The sequence below is a fragment of the Anser anser genome, assembly GCF_964211835.1.
Source record: "Anser anser genome assembly, chromosome: 7".
NCBI lineage: Eukaryota > Metazoa > Chordata > Aves > Anseriformes > Anatidae > Anser > Anser anser.
This window is the reverse complement of record NC_139727.1, coordinates 27,527,906-27,542,241: the sequence shown is the minus strand read 5'-3', so window position 1 is coordinate 27,542,241 and position 14,336 is coordinate 27,527,906. Positions and strand designations below refer to the sequence as shown.

General features: G+C 45.2%; 1 protein-coding gene across 15 annotated transcripts in view; it reads left to right on the top strand.

Annotated features, from left to right (window-relative positions):
• BTRC (beta-transducin repeat containing E3 ubiquitin protein ligase) overlaps window positions 1-14,230 on the top strand; it is a 119,048-nt gene extending 104,818 nt beyond the window's left edge. For all 15 annotated transcript variants that reach the window (XM_083844793.1, XM_083844802.1, XM_083844791.1 and 12 more), the window contains 4 exons: window positions 2,333-2,443; window positions 3,075-3,153; window positions 6,405-6,598; window positions 7,632-14,230. In XM_083844793.1, the coding sequence (XP_083700919.1) occupies window positions 2,333-2,443; window positions 3,075-3,153; window positions 6,405-6,566 (352 nt within the window). In that variant the 3' untranslated portion in view covers window positions 6,567-6,598; window positions 7,632-14,230. The remainder of the gene's footprint in view (window positions 1-2,332; window positions 2,444-3,074; window positions 3,154-6,404; window positions 6,599-7,631) is intronic.
• Window positions 14,231-14,336: the final 106 nt, after the last annotated feature.

Here is a 14,336-nt window from a genome sequence, read left to right as displayed (position 1 = left end):
CTGTTCACATAGTTTTCTCTCAGCCATTAGCAGAAGGCACATGTCAGTGGAAGGGTGATTAAGAAAAGGCAGGTTACTAAGGCCTCTCTGTGGGTGGCTTGGTGTTTTGTATGTTTGATTTTAATCCATTGTAAAATAACAGATGTTGTGTGTTGGCCTTTAGTAGGGGTTGCCTCCTGAAAGGGAATTTGAAGTTTTCCAAAAACACATTCGATTGCAAAAACACTTTCTACTGCAACAATGCAACTTTGTTTCTCACAATTCTCAAGACAAAAAGTAGTTTTCTTACAGTTCGGTCATTAGACTATTTAAAGAAGTAAACATTTGAGGAGGTTATCAAATCTGGGAGGTGCCCTTGGTACCAATTCTAGATGTATGTGAAGGCCCGTTCCCCACATGGCTAAGGGCTGTGATCATCTTTTCTAATCACAGTCAAATTCAGGTAAATAAATCAAACCGGGACCTGATAATACAGGCCTGAATTAGTGTGATGCGGCTTCCCAGAGCTGCTGGCAATGTCAGGATTGATGGCAAAGAATGGAAACACATGGCACAAAAGTTCCTGGCACAAGATTGCTCTTTAAACCTTTCTGCGCCAGTTCATTTCTGGCATTGTCCATCCATTTTGCAGTTCTTGGGAGACTTAATGCTTTCTGACCAGCCAGAGTGCCTTTGGCTGACCTTTGCCATGGATTTGCTTGCTCTGACCTTGTCTGGTGTGCTGGTGCTAGTGTCAGAAGTACTGGGATCTTCACAGATTCCTGAAAGGTTAACTTCATAGCCTAAAGAATCATCTTCTGCTCCTCTGTGGCTTCAAATGTATGCACAGAGTGACCCTTTCCCAGTACAGCAAACAAAAAGGTCTGTTCATTCCTTGGTTGGCCAAAGTGAGGGCAGCTTGTTGCGGCAGGACAGATGAAATGATTATCCACCATCCTTGTGCACACGTCCACTGGATCCGGATTATTCCCTGGGGGATCCCAGGAGTGAAATGCGTGGGGACAATTTATCTCTCTGTCTCTTGAGGAAAACTCACCTGACCCCTTACTGGCTGTGTTTCTTTGGGTTATGTCACCCAGAGAAATCCCATGAACCATGAACCTCACTCCTATGAAGTCCCTGTCAGCCTGAACTCTCACCGAATGAGCGTTCAGGAGCACGTGTGACTGCTTTCTTTCAGCTGTGTGTCAGATGCTGCTACTGAAAGATTGCTGTTTGGCATGAACAGAGCACATCTCACTTAGAGGGAACACCTGTAGACAATACGTGTCAAGAATATCAGTACTTGTACGCAAATAATCTTTCTTTCTTTACCCATGATAATTAGGATTCATGTCAAAAAGCTGGCAAAAGTATGGAAAGCAAACAGCCTTATTTCTTATAACTGTTTCAAGCATTTCTGCCGTATTTTTCGATGTAGTATCTAAGTGTAAAAAATTAATGTATTTTCATTTATTCTCCATGCTAAACATCCTTTACAAAGCCCCAAACTGAGTTTTTTACAGTTGGAAGGATAAGACATTGCTCAGACTGTTACTGGAATTGTCCTGGTTTTGGTGCAAGAAGTTTTTTAAAAAGATTGGGTTAATGGAAACAGGTAGCAGTGAGCCACGGAAATTATTGGTATAACAAGAAGAAAACACATTACAAAATGATAAACACAGACTGCCCATTTTAGCTTATGTATAAGGTGTCTTAATTACAGAGTAGATACACCTTCAGAGAGAGAAAATGACAAATAAAAGGGGCTTGTTAATTCTTGTGCCTTTCACCACTGTATTGATGTCTTAATTTGTCTGACATCAGCCTCCAAGCCAGAAATAGGTGTATAGGGGTACAGAAAGGGGCACGTGCCCTGTGAAGGTGATTTTACCCATTGGAACAAGCTGCCAAAGGACTGGTGAGTCTCCTTCTCTTAACATCTTCAAATCAAGGCTGGATACTTTTGTGGAAAACTAACTTCAGTAAAATAAAGTTATGAGGCTCCCTAAAAGATAAGTGGGAGTCTTGTGTGTGTGTCTTGTGTTGCTAGGGGAGTAGGTGGTAGACATGACTGGTCTTAAGATGTTCGGATCTCTGAATCATTTCCTATGTGATACTGTAACATACCAGGGTCATGTTGAAAAACACACATCAGATTCACTGCAGGAAAAGGAGTGAATATAGGTTGTTTCTTCTTTGTTGTTTTATCATAAATTATATAAATCATATAAATTATATAAATTATTCCAAGTTTCCATTAACGAAAAGCAAAGACCAAATGTTTCCTTGTAATAATCAGATATTAGATATTTCCTTGTAATAATCAGATATACTTCCTAATCTTTTCCAGGCTATGGGATATCGAGTGTGGGGCATGTTTACGAGTACTGGAAGGCCACGAAGAGCTGGTGAGATGCATACGCTTTGATAACAAGAGGATAGTCAGCGGGGCATATGATGGGTGAGGCTGTCAGTGCCGTTAATACGTTCCATCCTCCTCTTTCTCTGTGTTTCACATCCCACTTTGCTGGATCTTCCTTATGAAAATTAGACTCTGTCTGTCACACCAAGAGGTTCTTTTCCTGGCCAGTAAATCAGGACGATGCCACAAAGTACACCTGTTTTTTGTTGTTGTTGTTTTTTTTCTTGCTTTTTAAATAAGTCAGTGTTATTTCATGTGTGTGGTTCATTTATTTAGCTTGTAAGAATATCTGGCAGACTAGACGTGTAACATCTTCTAGCTGAACCATTGGTAAGAACAATTTTTACCATCTGTGGTTGTCTTCTGGCCCATTTGCCATTAGGGACTAGTGTCTGCACTAACCCTCCAACATGTTTCTTTTCGTTATTATTACTTGACTTTTATATGTTTTACTTTGTTGACAACATATTCTTTTCTCCCGTTAAGCTCTGTGAGCTTTACAAAGGGGAAGTGCAAGAACCATGTCTCAAGAGCAGTATTTCTGTAGTTTTCCATGGATGGCTGTATCAGCTAAGCTGTGCTAACAGTTCTTTTTTTTTTTTTTGTCTGTGAGCACTTGATCTTTTCTTTTTGACAGAGCCATGGTGTTTTTCTATTTATTCACTACTAGGAAAATTAAGGTATGGGATCTTGTGGCTGCTTTGGACCCCCGTGCTCCAGCAGGGACCCTCTGCTTGCGAACCCTTGTGGTAAGAGCTTTTGGTAGGGGTGGTGGAGGGAGCAGAAAAGTGTTCTTGCTCAGGGCTGTCTTGAGCCATGAAAATTTAAGTCAGTTTAGCACCAACCTGCAGGTTCTAAGAATCATTTCCAGCGATCTGGCTTCTTTGGGTGTCCGACCCTTACTTTTAATCTTGCAGGCTGTAACGGATTAAAAATTAACACCTGTGGAGGTTTCATTCACTTTTCAAGAGTTTTGTTCTGTGATTTGAGGTTAATAACTAAATCGTTTTTGAGACTAGTCTTTACTTTAGCCTGTATGTACCTCATGATGTAGCAGTACATGTTGTTGTGAGTTGTTGACAGGAAATTTCTTAAAGAAAAGTAGTACATTCCAAATCAGAGGAGAAAAAATAGTAACAAAAGCAACCTTTTCATTGTTTTTAACTGTCTTTTGGGTGCTTAAGGAAACAAAGGCTAAGGACTAGAACAGGCAGTGAAATTGCTTCATCCTTAAGCAGTGACTACTACTTTGATGCTCTCCAGTGATATTTAGTGCAGGTCTGATGACGGTGTGGTAAAAATGTCATTGTGTGAGTGTTAACAACGGGCGCAGTCATGCTTAACAGTGCCTTTGCACTGGTCTTGAAATAATGTGGGAAGGTTTTGACAAAAATGCCTGCACATCCAAGGCCATGGGGTGGTTCCTATAAGCATTCCTCCATCCCGTTCACCCCAGAAAACATGTACTGCTGCTGCTCTGATAGACTTGCCCTGGGGTTAAAGGAAGATCTCAGTCCAGTACGGTATTCACTTTGAAAAAAAAAAAAAAGTACTGAATTATTATTTTCTTTTAGAAAAGAAATTTCGGGATGATGTTGGATACATTAGACCTTTTCATGCAGTGGCCTGTGACCATTGTGTGTGCTCTAAACCAAGATCATAGTGAGGGTGTCTGATCCTCTAAAGGAGTGGTTACCTCTCATCAGCTGGGCTGCTCTCGCTGACCTTCTGCACAGGCATCTACCACCTGAACTGCTACTGTTGCTGTAGATTTTAATAGATTTTGTAGATTTTTTTGGTATTTTACTTCACACCTTGCACAGGCTGTGTGGGTTACTGTGACTCAGCTGACAGGCGGTCGATCATTAAGCCACACTAACTCCTCTTCCAGTCATATTTGGACTGAAAGCTGCAGAGTAGGAGTCTGTGAGAGCCTTGGATGCCTGCAGGTACTACGTTGAAAAACCTTCTTGGTGGCCAGGTAGAACGGCAAATAATTTCTTGGCCGAAATCCAGAAAACCCCTTTGTCTTCAGCCATCCGGTTGCAAAGTATGGAACAACTCCTTGCCCATGAACACTTTTATCCCAAGAGTCTAAGACTTCAGCTTGATATCGGTAGTGTTCTTGCTCCAGCCTGAGACAAATGTGTGCCTAGTAACCTGTAGACTTAATTTAACTGGTGTGATTTCCTCCGCATTTTCCAGCAGTGGACAGCCAAAGTGCCCCAACTAATTATATTATAAATCAGAAGCGGTGGGATGGAAACACTGTAGGAATCTCAACGCATGGATCCTCATAAATCCCTGTTTGATAGCAATGGAGGGGGCCAGAAGAGGAGGGGCAGAGGAGGCTGTTGTAGTGCTTTTAGGGCTTTTCATGTTTATGACAACAGGGCGTCCTTATACCCGCTTACCCATGTTTTTTTTTTTCCTCTCTTCCCTCGGCCTCCAAAATTAAACCTGGCTGCACAATGAACATCGTGAGTCTCCTGCTGCTCATGTTCAATTTTCAAACAGTAGGAGGAAAGTGCACATATAACAAATGCTCGCTGCATGCCAGGTCCTTTCCGTTAGCTGGAACAGCGGCCGCCTGAGTTTGACAGAAGCTTTCCAAGCGCAGAATAAGTGCAGCTTTCCTCATGAGCTAAAAAGTCCGGGTCCTTTTCAAAGCAGTTTTTAGAAGTACCTCTCTCTTGGTGTCCTTGAGAACGGTCCCTCAGTGGATCTGACAGTTGTAGTGATACTTTTAGCAAGAACTTCTTCGCTGATATAATATAGAGTCGAGTCTGGAAGCACATTTCTCTTTGAAATAGGTGGGAAGATAGAAAGTGGTTCTAAGACAAATTGGGGTTATTGTTATTTGGTTAAAAGACCAGGGAGGTCTGAATAGCTTGAGTTTTTTTTTAAAATGTCATAGAAATGGAATCAGACTTTGGAGTATGTGTTTGTTTTCAGTTAGCTTAGAGATTCAGAGATGCCCTTTAAAACAGCTGTTGTGTTCTCTCTGTGCTTTTCAAACTGAGCTGTATTTTCAGAGTCCTGTGCCATAAGACAGATTTCCCATTTAGTAGCTAGTAATTCTCTTTTGTCTAAATATTTGAAAAAACGATATTTTCAATATTAAAACACTTGTAAGCATTTTTTCCAGACCCCGGGCCTCTTACAACATGTAGACACTCCAGAGGAATACATATTAATAGAAGAGAGAGGGCTTGTCCCACCTGCATGGTTTCTGTTCCCTTCCGACTTAGGTGGATGCTCCTGCTCGCTCTTGCAGCAGTAAGCACCAAGAACAAATAGCCGGCACAAAAAGGAAAGCATTGTGGATTTGCTCTGTGATATTCAGGATCTTGCCGTTACCTCCTGTTAATTACAGGCTGAACTCTTGCCAAATCGTCATGCCATTTCCACTCAGCCTCAGAGCAGAATGCAAACTGCCTATAAAGAATGCCCTTTCTGGTTCATATTTTTAGAACTGCTTAAGAGGAATTATTACGGTGTCACTGGACTTTACAACAGGCTCCTTAGTGTCCTCCAGTATTAAGCTCTTCCCTCTTCTGCAGTAGTAATGGTGCCAAGTCTTGTCTGCGAAATTCTTGTCTCTCCCCCTGTAACCTCCTGCATCTGGGAGTGCTGTGATTTCAGGAAAGAATTTTGCCATAAAACAAGGAAGAGACTGCTCCCATCAGCCTCACCAGGCTGCTCCCTGTGGTGGAGAGAGCTTGGTTTGTTCTGCGCTGTGAGTTACCAGGACTGAAGGAGTGATAAGTAAATGTAACATAAAATTCCTGTGAGCCAAGAACATGATACGGCAAACTCGTTTCACTGAAGATGGTTTAGTTTACACTACGTGATGTGGAGGCACAATGTGTCATATAGAGTTTTCTGACTGAGGAATTAATATAGTGCCAGAATCCCAGCCCAGGTTTTTCTTTCCTGCTCCATCCTAGGTGCCAGCAGGTTTGTGAGTTAACATGCTGTGTCTTCCACTTGCTTTTAGGAGCATTCTGGGAGAGTCTTTCGACTTCAGTTTGACGAGTTCCAGATTGTTAGCAGCTCACACGATGACACCATCCTCATCTGGGATTTTCTGAATGACCCAGCTGCCCAAGCAGAATCCACTCGTTCCCCGTCCAGAACGTACACTTACATCTCAAGATAAATAACACTACACTGTACCTCACACTCGCACAGGTAAAAATAATAGTAATAATGATAATGATAATAATAATTAAAGAGGCTCAGAGATGACACTGGACATAATACGAGCATGCTGCTTGAATGCCTAGCTGAGTCTATCAGTAATTCTCCTCTTGGTTGCACAATAACTGCAGCGACCTGTGAAAGGACAGCAAGGATTCTGATACCTTAGAACGGGGTCTTTATCCTAGGATTTGTGGCATGTGGTGCCTGTGAGTTTTCTGGAAGAACTCCTCCTCTGTCCATCATCATCAATAATTAAATCAGCTATCACTGCTGTCCAGAAGGAAGAAGAGTTTCTGCAGAGCGAGCAGAGCAGCTGCCGCCTAACAAGGGGATGCAGATGGCCTGACCCTGGGCAGTTGTAACCAGGCAGGAGTGTTTCGCCAAGAAGTGTCAGCTTTATTCCCTCCCGCTGAAGTGGTGACCATTCTTCTCGCTCTGCAGCAAGCTGATTCAAGAGAACAGTTTGGCTAAGGGGGGAGATACTGAGGCCCAAGACCTGGCAAATTAAATCGAGATGCATCAATATGCAAAATCATTTACTGACAGGGCCAGCCCTCCTCCTTTCTACTACAGCATGGCTGTTAAATTGCTCATGTCAGAGCCTGGCTGGTCTGCTCGTCACCTTACCTTTTTGTCTTGGCCAGCACAACGTGGGGAGGAAATTGTGGTTCTTACGTTTGGGTCATTTGCAGAGTGGATTTGATGTCTGTCAGCGGAGTGGGATGGCGTGATTGCCCACTTTGATGGGTACCACTGCTGTTAGTGACTTTAGAAAAAAGGCAGATGAGCTGACAGGCTTCTGCAAGGGAATGTTCACGATGACATTTTTCCATGAAAATGCTCTGTCCTGGAGCACATCCTATATCCTGTTTGATGAGTAAATATACAGTGATGCTCCAGAGCTGTCACATCAGCTACTTTGATTTTCTCAAACACTCTGGTCAATCAGGTGTTCTTTTAAATCATTAAAAGGCTTAGTACAAATGGGGTTTATTTGGTTTGTTCTGTTTTTTGTTCCCAGGACTCATTTAAGCTGCAGTATTTAAATTATCTGCCAATGCCAGGACAAAAGAACTATCCACGTAACCAATACTTGCTGAAGAGAGAAGCTCTCAGACTCGTTTCTGGAACAAAGTTGGCATGCGGTTGATCTCAGACAGGGTCTACTCAGCGCGGCTGACTGCTAAAGTGCTGCTATATCAGAAGATGACTTTTATCTTTCATGAACAATTAACATTTTTAAACCTTCCCATCCCTTTCCTCCCTCATCCCCATCTTCCTGTTCACTCCTCTCCCCTTTACCCTGTTTGGTTCCCCTCCAAACCCAGTCACAGATGTCCTGTGAATATATTTAAGACGTTGCCAGAATGTGTTGCTTTGCTCTTAAGCAGAAGACTTATAGCCACAGTGCACCCTGCTGGGAGAGTCACTCCAGGGTGGGTGGGGAGGAGGCTGCTACTCTCAGACTGAAATCAATATCCATTGCTAGGCCTTTGTAAAAGCATTCGACTCTGAAGAGCAAGAGAAACGTGTATAACAGCCAGACCAGGGCACCCCCTTCCCTGCGGCTTTTGGCTGTTCTGACTACAGACCTATTCCTTTGGAGAGAGGACCCTTGAAATTTGACTATTATGAGCTAAATCCATCTCTTTCCTCTTCTGCCTGCTCCGCTAACCCTTTGGAAGCTGGATGTATATCGTAGTCTCCTTTAACATCTGCTTGGCTGGGGAATGCTAGTCAGTGAGAAGTTAAACACTCTTCTGCCAAAGTCCCAAGCATGAGGGACTGGGGCCGAGGTCCAGTTCCCTCCATCCCAGTGAAACGTTGTCTGAGGACAGTACTTCACTAGCAAAGAGGTGGTTTGTATGAAGGACAATCTTACCCCTGCTGTTCTCCCTGAAGACAGGTGATGGCTTAGGAATCGTTCTGTAAATAGGACGAGGAGGGGAGCTGGACTCTGCTCCTTTCCTACCATCCAAGGGTACAGTCTCCTGGTGATGGCAGGTGGGTAGATGACGGCTGACTTTAAAGACAGTGAAGTTAGAAGTGGTTCCAGGACAACTCTACAGCAGTTCTGGGGCTGGCCTTACTAGAAAGCTCTAGGAGGGAGAGCCTTTGGTGTGCTTCTCTAACCTATGTGCATGCTGCATTGCGGTGTAGGGACACAGGATGATTAGTCCCTTTGCTGATAGCTGAGCTGGATCTTCGCTTTCTGGCCGAGGCTTTTGCAAATTGCTATTGTTTAGGAGATAAAAATAGCCCTGGAGGGTAGGGACATGAGAAAAAACTCTGCCTATCTCCGAACTAGACAGAGAGGTCTGGGGAACATGGCTCTTCCTGGAGAGCTGCAAGGAGTTGCAACAGGCCTGCGTTTGGGTCAGGAAAGTCTGTGCAAATCCAGTCGCTGGCCGTTCCGGGCTGTGCCCACATCTCCCACTGTAGGTCTTGAATAACCCCACTGGGTTATAGCAGGGAGTTGCTCCAGTCTGCAGTGGGAAGTCAGGGCACTTTGTCTCGGGGCTAGGGGAGTTTTAAACAGGCTTTGTAACACCCTCTAAACTTGGAACTTGGCAGATGGAAAATTATATTCAGCTATTCTCATCATCTTCACTGCTATGGAAGCAGTTGCATTGTTTCTAATTGCTTGGGATGCGCTTTTCCCACCAATGAAATTTTGCAAGGAGCTGGGCCCAGGGTCCCCAAAGAGCAGTTCAGAGGGCTTAAATCATTTCGGTGACAGCCAAGATGGATGAGAAAGCAGTGGAGGTATGGAGGAACGGAAAGCAGGTGCGTAGGGTGTACCTGGCACAGTTCCTGCAGCGCATGAGCAGCAGCGTTAAGCACCCAGCTCCCTGGGTTTTCGTTGAGCCTAGAGACTACATCAGTTCAAAAGAGCATCTCAGAGCGTGTGGTGACACTCCTGTTTGAACTATTACTGTAAAAAGGGTCAAACAGGTTAACTCTGCTCTGTTCAGGTAACGTTGACAGCATGACTTATCTCTGCAGAGTCCTAAATGTTCTGAGTGACAATAATAAGTTAATCTACAACTAATTTTGACACTACTTCTGAGCCTAGGAAGGCCGTTTTAGATTTCAGGCAGTTACACATATCAGACATACCGCAGTCCCAAAGCAAAACTGGCAGGGGAGCAGGGAGAATCAAAGTGCACATCCCAGACATCTCTCAGTTGAAGTTCTGCATCTTGTTCTTAACTTCATTTGATCGCTGTTCCTCTAAGTTCAGTTATGACGTGGTCTGCAGCATGGTTGCATATCAGTAGGGGATAAACCTTGGCCTCAGATTTAATAGTTACTTTCCTCACTTTGTCTGGTCATCCTCTGTCCTTTCCATTTAGGTGATTGTAGAAAACACCAATCTGTTACTCCAGCCTCTGAAGGCTGCAGACTTCCTAATATTTTAACTGCGTCTTTGTGGGTACCGCCTGCAAGGATGCATTTTATTTTATTAGTTGCAAGAATTTGGGAGAACCGAAAGACCGGCTGGCCAAACAGAGACACCACCACTGCAGATTGTCCATGGTTGTCATAGCCCTGCTGCTCCGTGCTGCTGTTCTGTAACCTCTGGGCACTGTTGGGTATTCGAATGGTAGTTAACCATAGTTTGAACTCTGCTGTATAGAGCTGTTCAAGGTACAGTTTGTGAGCAACAGCCGAAATCTGGTTTTGGCAAAGGATAAGAACAGCGTCTCACCGTCCAGAGGGGACTGTGTGGGTACTTGGTACAAACCTGCAGAAGGGCAAGGCTTCCTACCCCGCTCCCGAGTTGTACAGATTAGCTGATAGCTAAGAAGGAAACTGAAGTTAACTGATTAACTTGAACTTGAAACTGCCACAGCCTGACATTTGGTGGTGTTCATTGTACCCCCAGGGAGGAGCAATCTGGTAAGTAGATCTCTCAGTGTCAGAAGAGAGTGGCTTTTTCAAATTCCCCCCTTAGGATACATGTGCGTGCGTGTGTGTGTGTGTGTGTGTGTGTGTAAGAGTGCATGTGAGAGAGAGGTTTCAGCATGAACCAACTGGGTAATCCCTCAGCTGGGTTGAAGCAATTGCAGAGTTTATAATGAAAAGAGCTAGAACGTGCTTGCAGAAAGGAGATAAAAAGGGGCTAGAAGTGTCTGTGGGCTCTAAGTGTTTGCACATTGCTTTGAAATGAAATGAAATACCTCTGCTGAGTAGAGATCGTCACTTCTCCCACGAGTAGGAAGCTCACGCTAGCCTTCCACCTCGAACTATGGGATCCAAAGTCATGGAGGTGTGGGACATCAGAGCAGGACAATCCGCTGCGGCCACACCACCTCCTGCTTGTGACTCCTTTGGCAATAGGGCACAGTTTCGCTGCAAATATTTCTCAGCCTCAGAGGAATACAGCTTGCTTTAAAATATGCAAATAGAGAACGGCATGAAGGAATTTGCAGTGAGAGAACTTGTGCGGCTGTCTCCTGGGGAGCAGCTCCCTCTGCTCCTCATCAACCTTCAGGGACAGACACATCGCTGCTGGAACGGAAGGATTCAGGTGACCAGTCGAGAAGTCCATGATCATCAGAAACGCTGAAATGCTTTACACTTGTTTCTAAACTGGAAGCTGACTTGGACCACCATGCTCTACCTACCTGCCTCCTGCTCCAAAGGATCCTTTCTTCTTTTTCCTATTTTTTTTTTATTTTTTGGAACAACACTGAAAAAGCTGGAGAGTACCATGGTATCATGTGCATTTCTCTGCTCCCAGGTATGTGTTTCCTGCCCCTGCCACGTGCTCCTTTCCCAGTCTGAGCAGAGCTCCAGGCTTGGCTCTGAGGTTTTCGGCATCCCGGCTCTGATGGGAAGCACATCTCCAGCTTGGGCTCCTTGCCTAGCTCTGACCGCACCTTCCTTCAGCACCATTTTAGATCTGACTTTCCTGGCTGATGATTCCCAAACTGGCACATTTGTGGTTGATGCGCAGTACTAGCAGCTTTTCCTGGGTAGGGAAGCTGACGAGAAGTGCCGCCAGCCTTCCTACTGCAGACTTGCTCTTGTGGGAGGAGAAGGAGGAGACAACCCACGTGGTTGAAAGCTAGGAAGGAAGTGTGGGGATGGAGATGGACCTCTACGGGAGTGGGGACAATGCTGAAAATAGATTTCTTAGCTTGTGTACAAGGCTCACAAGAACAAAGGGTTTCTATAAGAACATCAGAAATGTCAGGAGGTAATCAGGTATTGCCTCCAGCTGCTGAACTGGCCAGCCGATGCCCCCTTTTGGGTTGCACTGGGGGCACGAACTGGAAGGGTTGGTCTAAGCTACAGTGGCCAAGCGAAGAAGGAACGTTGCCGGGGTCTCCAAGTGGCATGCATGATGCATCTGACATGCTGAGCCTTGCCCTTCTGTTGTCCCCCCCAGAAGCAATAAGCAACAGCTTCCCAGAAGGAAGGGGGAACAGCAAGAGCCCCGGCTGTCCCCAGAGGAGGTCTCCATATGAAATCCCTCCTTCCTCCTGCCAGCAAAGCCCTACTGCACTGCTTGGCATGAGGGGCCTGTCTTTGTCCCCACTTCCAATACCAAGACTCACAGAAGCAACAGGTCCCTTGGGTTCATGCCTTCTGTGCAACCCCAGCAGTGGGCCCAGGGGAGCGGTTGCCTGCTGAGGCTCAGATTTGGCTTCCTCTCCTTTTCCCTTCCCCCTCTTTTTTTTTTTATTTTTTTTTTAATTTTTAATGAGCTATAGACTAACTCCTGGCACATTCCCAAAGCTTCTCTCCTGTGGTGAGCCTTGATACTGGGCCAGAATAAATCGTCCTTTGTCTTGTCAGAAAATTCTTCCCATGACTTTGGGCTTGCTCTCAAAAGCCACTGGGTTTCCCTGTTTGTCCCCGATATCCCCCAGGAGTTGTCACCACCAGTTAATCCTCAGTGATGTTAAACAGATACTCTGAAAATTAGAGGGATGCTGATGTATGTAGATGTATGAACCTTTAATATATTTTAACTGACTCCTAGATAGGTCCCGTTATTAATAACCTATTGCCCTAAAAGGTATCCTGATTCCTGCCCAAGCAGGAAACGAGAGCAGCCATGGCCAGAAAATCAGCCTGAAACGCCAGTCTTCATCACAGGGCACCTTCAGCTCCACACCTGTACCCGAAATAAATTGTCTTGCCTTTACAGACAGTGTTTTAAGCTCTGCGTGCAGGAGGAAGGCTGGCCAGCCTGTCCCAGGCTGTTTGCTGGGACTAACAAGGAGCTAACTGTGAGAATTTGGGGGAAATTCAGTGTAAGGATCTGGAGCTGTTTAGGGAGCATAAATGTGCTTTCAGCTGCTTTGTCTTTACCATGTGAGGCGTTGCAGGTCTCAGCCAGCCTACCCACAGTTTTAGCATGGCAGAAAATAATTTGGAGCTGAGCAAAAAGGAGCAGGGCTGGTTTCTCCAGCCATTGACCGTCGGTACCTTCCTGAGAGCCTGCCAGGCCAGCCTGTGCTGCATCACTGCCTGCTCAGACTGAGATGGGAGCGGGAGTGGGAGAGGTGAGAAAGAACATGGTTTCTCCAGAGTTTTTGGGTTGTTACCCTGCTATATTTGTTATCTGGATTCTTAAGTAATGAGTGCTTTGAATTTCGTGATTATGTTACGGTGATGTGTAGTTAATGTACTAATGTTCACTTGAGCTAGGGTCATGGTAACAGTGTGTTTTGTTTCGTTTTCCTTTTTTTTTTTTTTTTTTAACTGTTCAGAAAATAACTTAAATACAAAGGTTAAGCTGTGAATCTCTCCTGTTTTCCTTTCGCTGGGAAGGACACCGTCACAGTATCAGGCCTGTGTCTTTGAGCCCCCCGTGTACGCGGATCGCACTTCTGGTACAGGGCACCAGAAAAACAACAAGCAAACAACACTTACTCCGAAAACCACAGCATACTTTTTAATTAACAAACTCTCCATTCGTGGCTGATGGCAAATGAGTCTGCCCTGTAAGTCAGGGAGGGGATGTGACTGACGCACCGAGCCCCAGCCGGCCTGCCCATTAAAAAAGGGTGGGAGGGGGAAAACTATAAAGACTTTGTGCTTTTCTGGATACTCCTGCAAGATCCTGGTAGGAGAAGCACAAATTTGTTTTATAAGCTAATCAGAACCCTGCTGTTCAATAATGAGTGAGTAATTGACATATCGCGGCACCGCCATGCAACACAATGGCTGGGGATGCTGACATGCTTGCGGCTCACCCGAATTTCAACGCAAGCACCCTTGCCCTCAGAATACCTTCCTCTTAAAAAACGCTCCGCCGATAGCAACCCTGGATCTTTCCATTTTCCTTAACAGCCCCTTTTAAAACAAAGGCTACCGCGGTTTTAAGACCCTGGCTCCTGGGGTGGCCAGAAAACAAACAAGCGCGGCGCTCCCGCCGCCTCTCTCCCTGCTGGCTCCATTCTTGGCAGCCAGCGGGGGACTGGAGATTGCGACGCCTCCTGCTTTGCTGCAGCGCTGGGAGCGGGGCTCCTGTCACTTCCAATCCCCGTCTCTCCTTCTGACAGGATTCCCAACGGCCGGCTGCTTTGTTTAGCAAGGGTGGGTTTTTTGTTGTTGTTGTTTTGTTTTGTTTAAAATAAATAAATGCATATATTTACCCCACTTTAACCTTTTCTGTTCCTTCCCTGCTCTCTCCTCCCACTCAGTAATAGGCTTTGAAGAGGACTTGGGGTGACAGGCAGTCGGTCTGGAGTGCAGGATGCAGTTT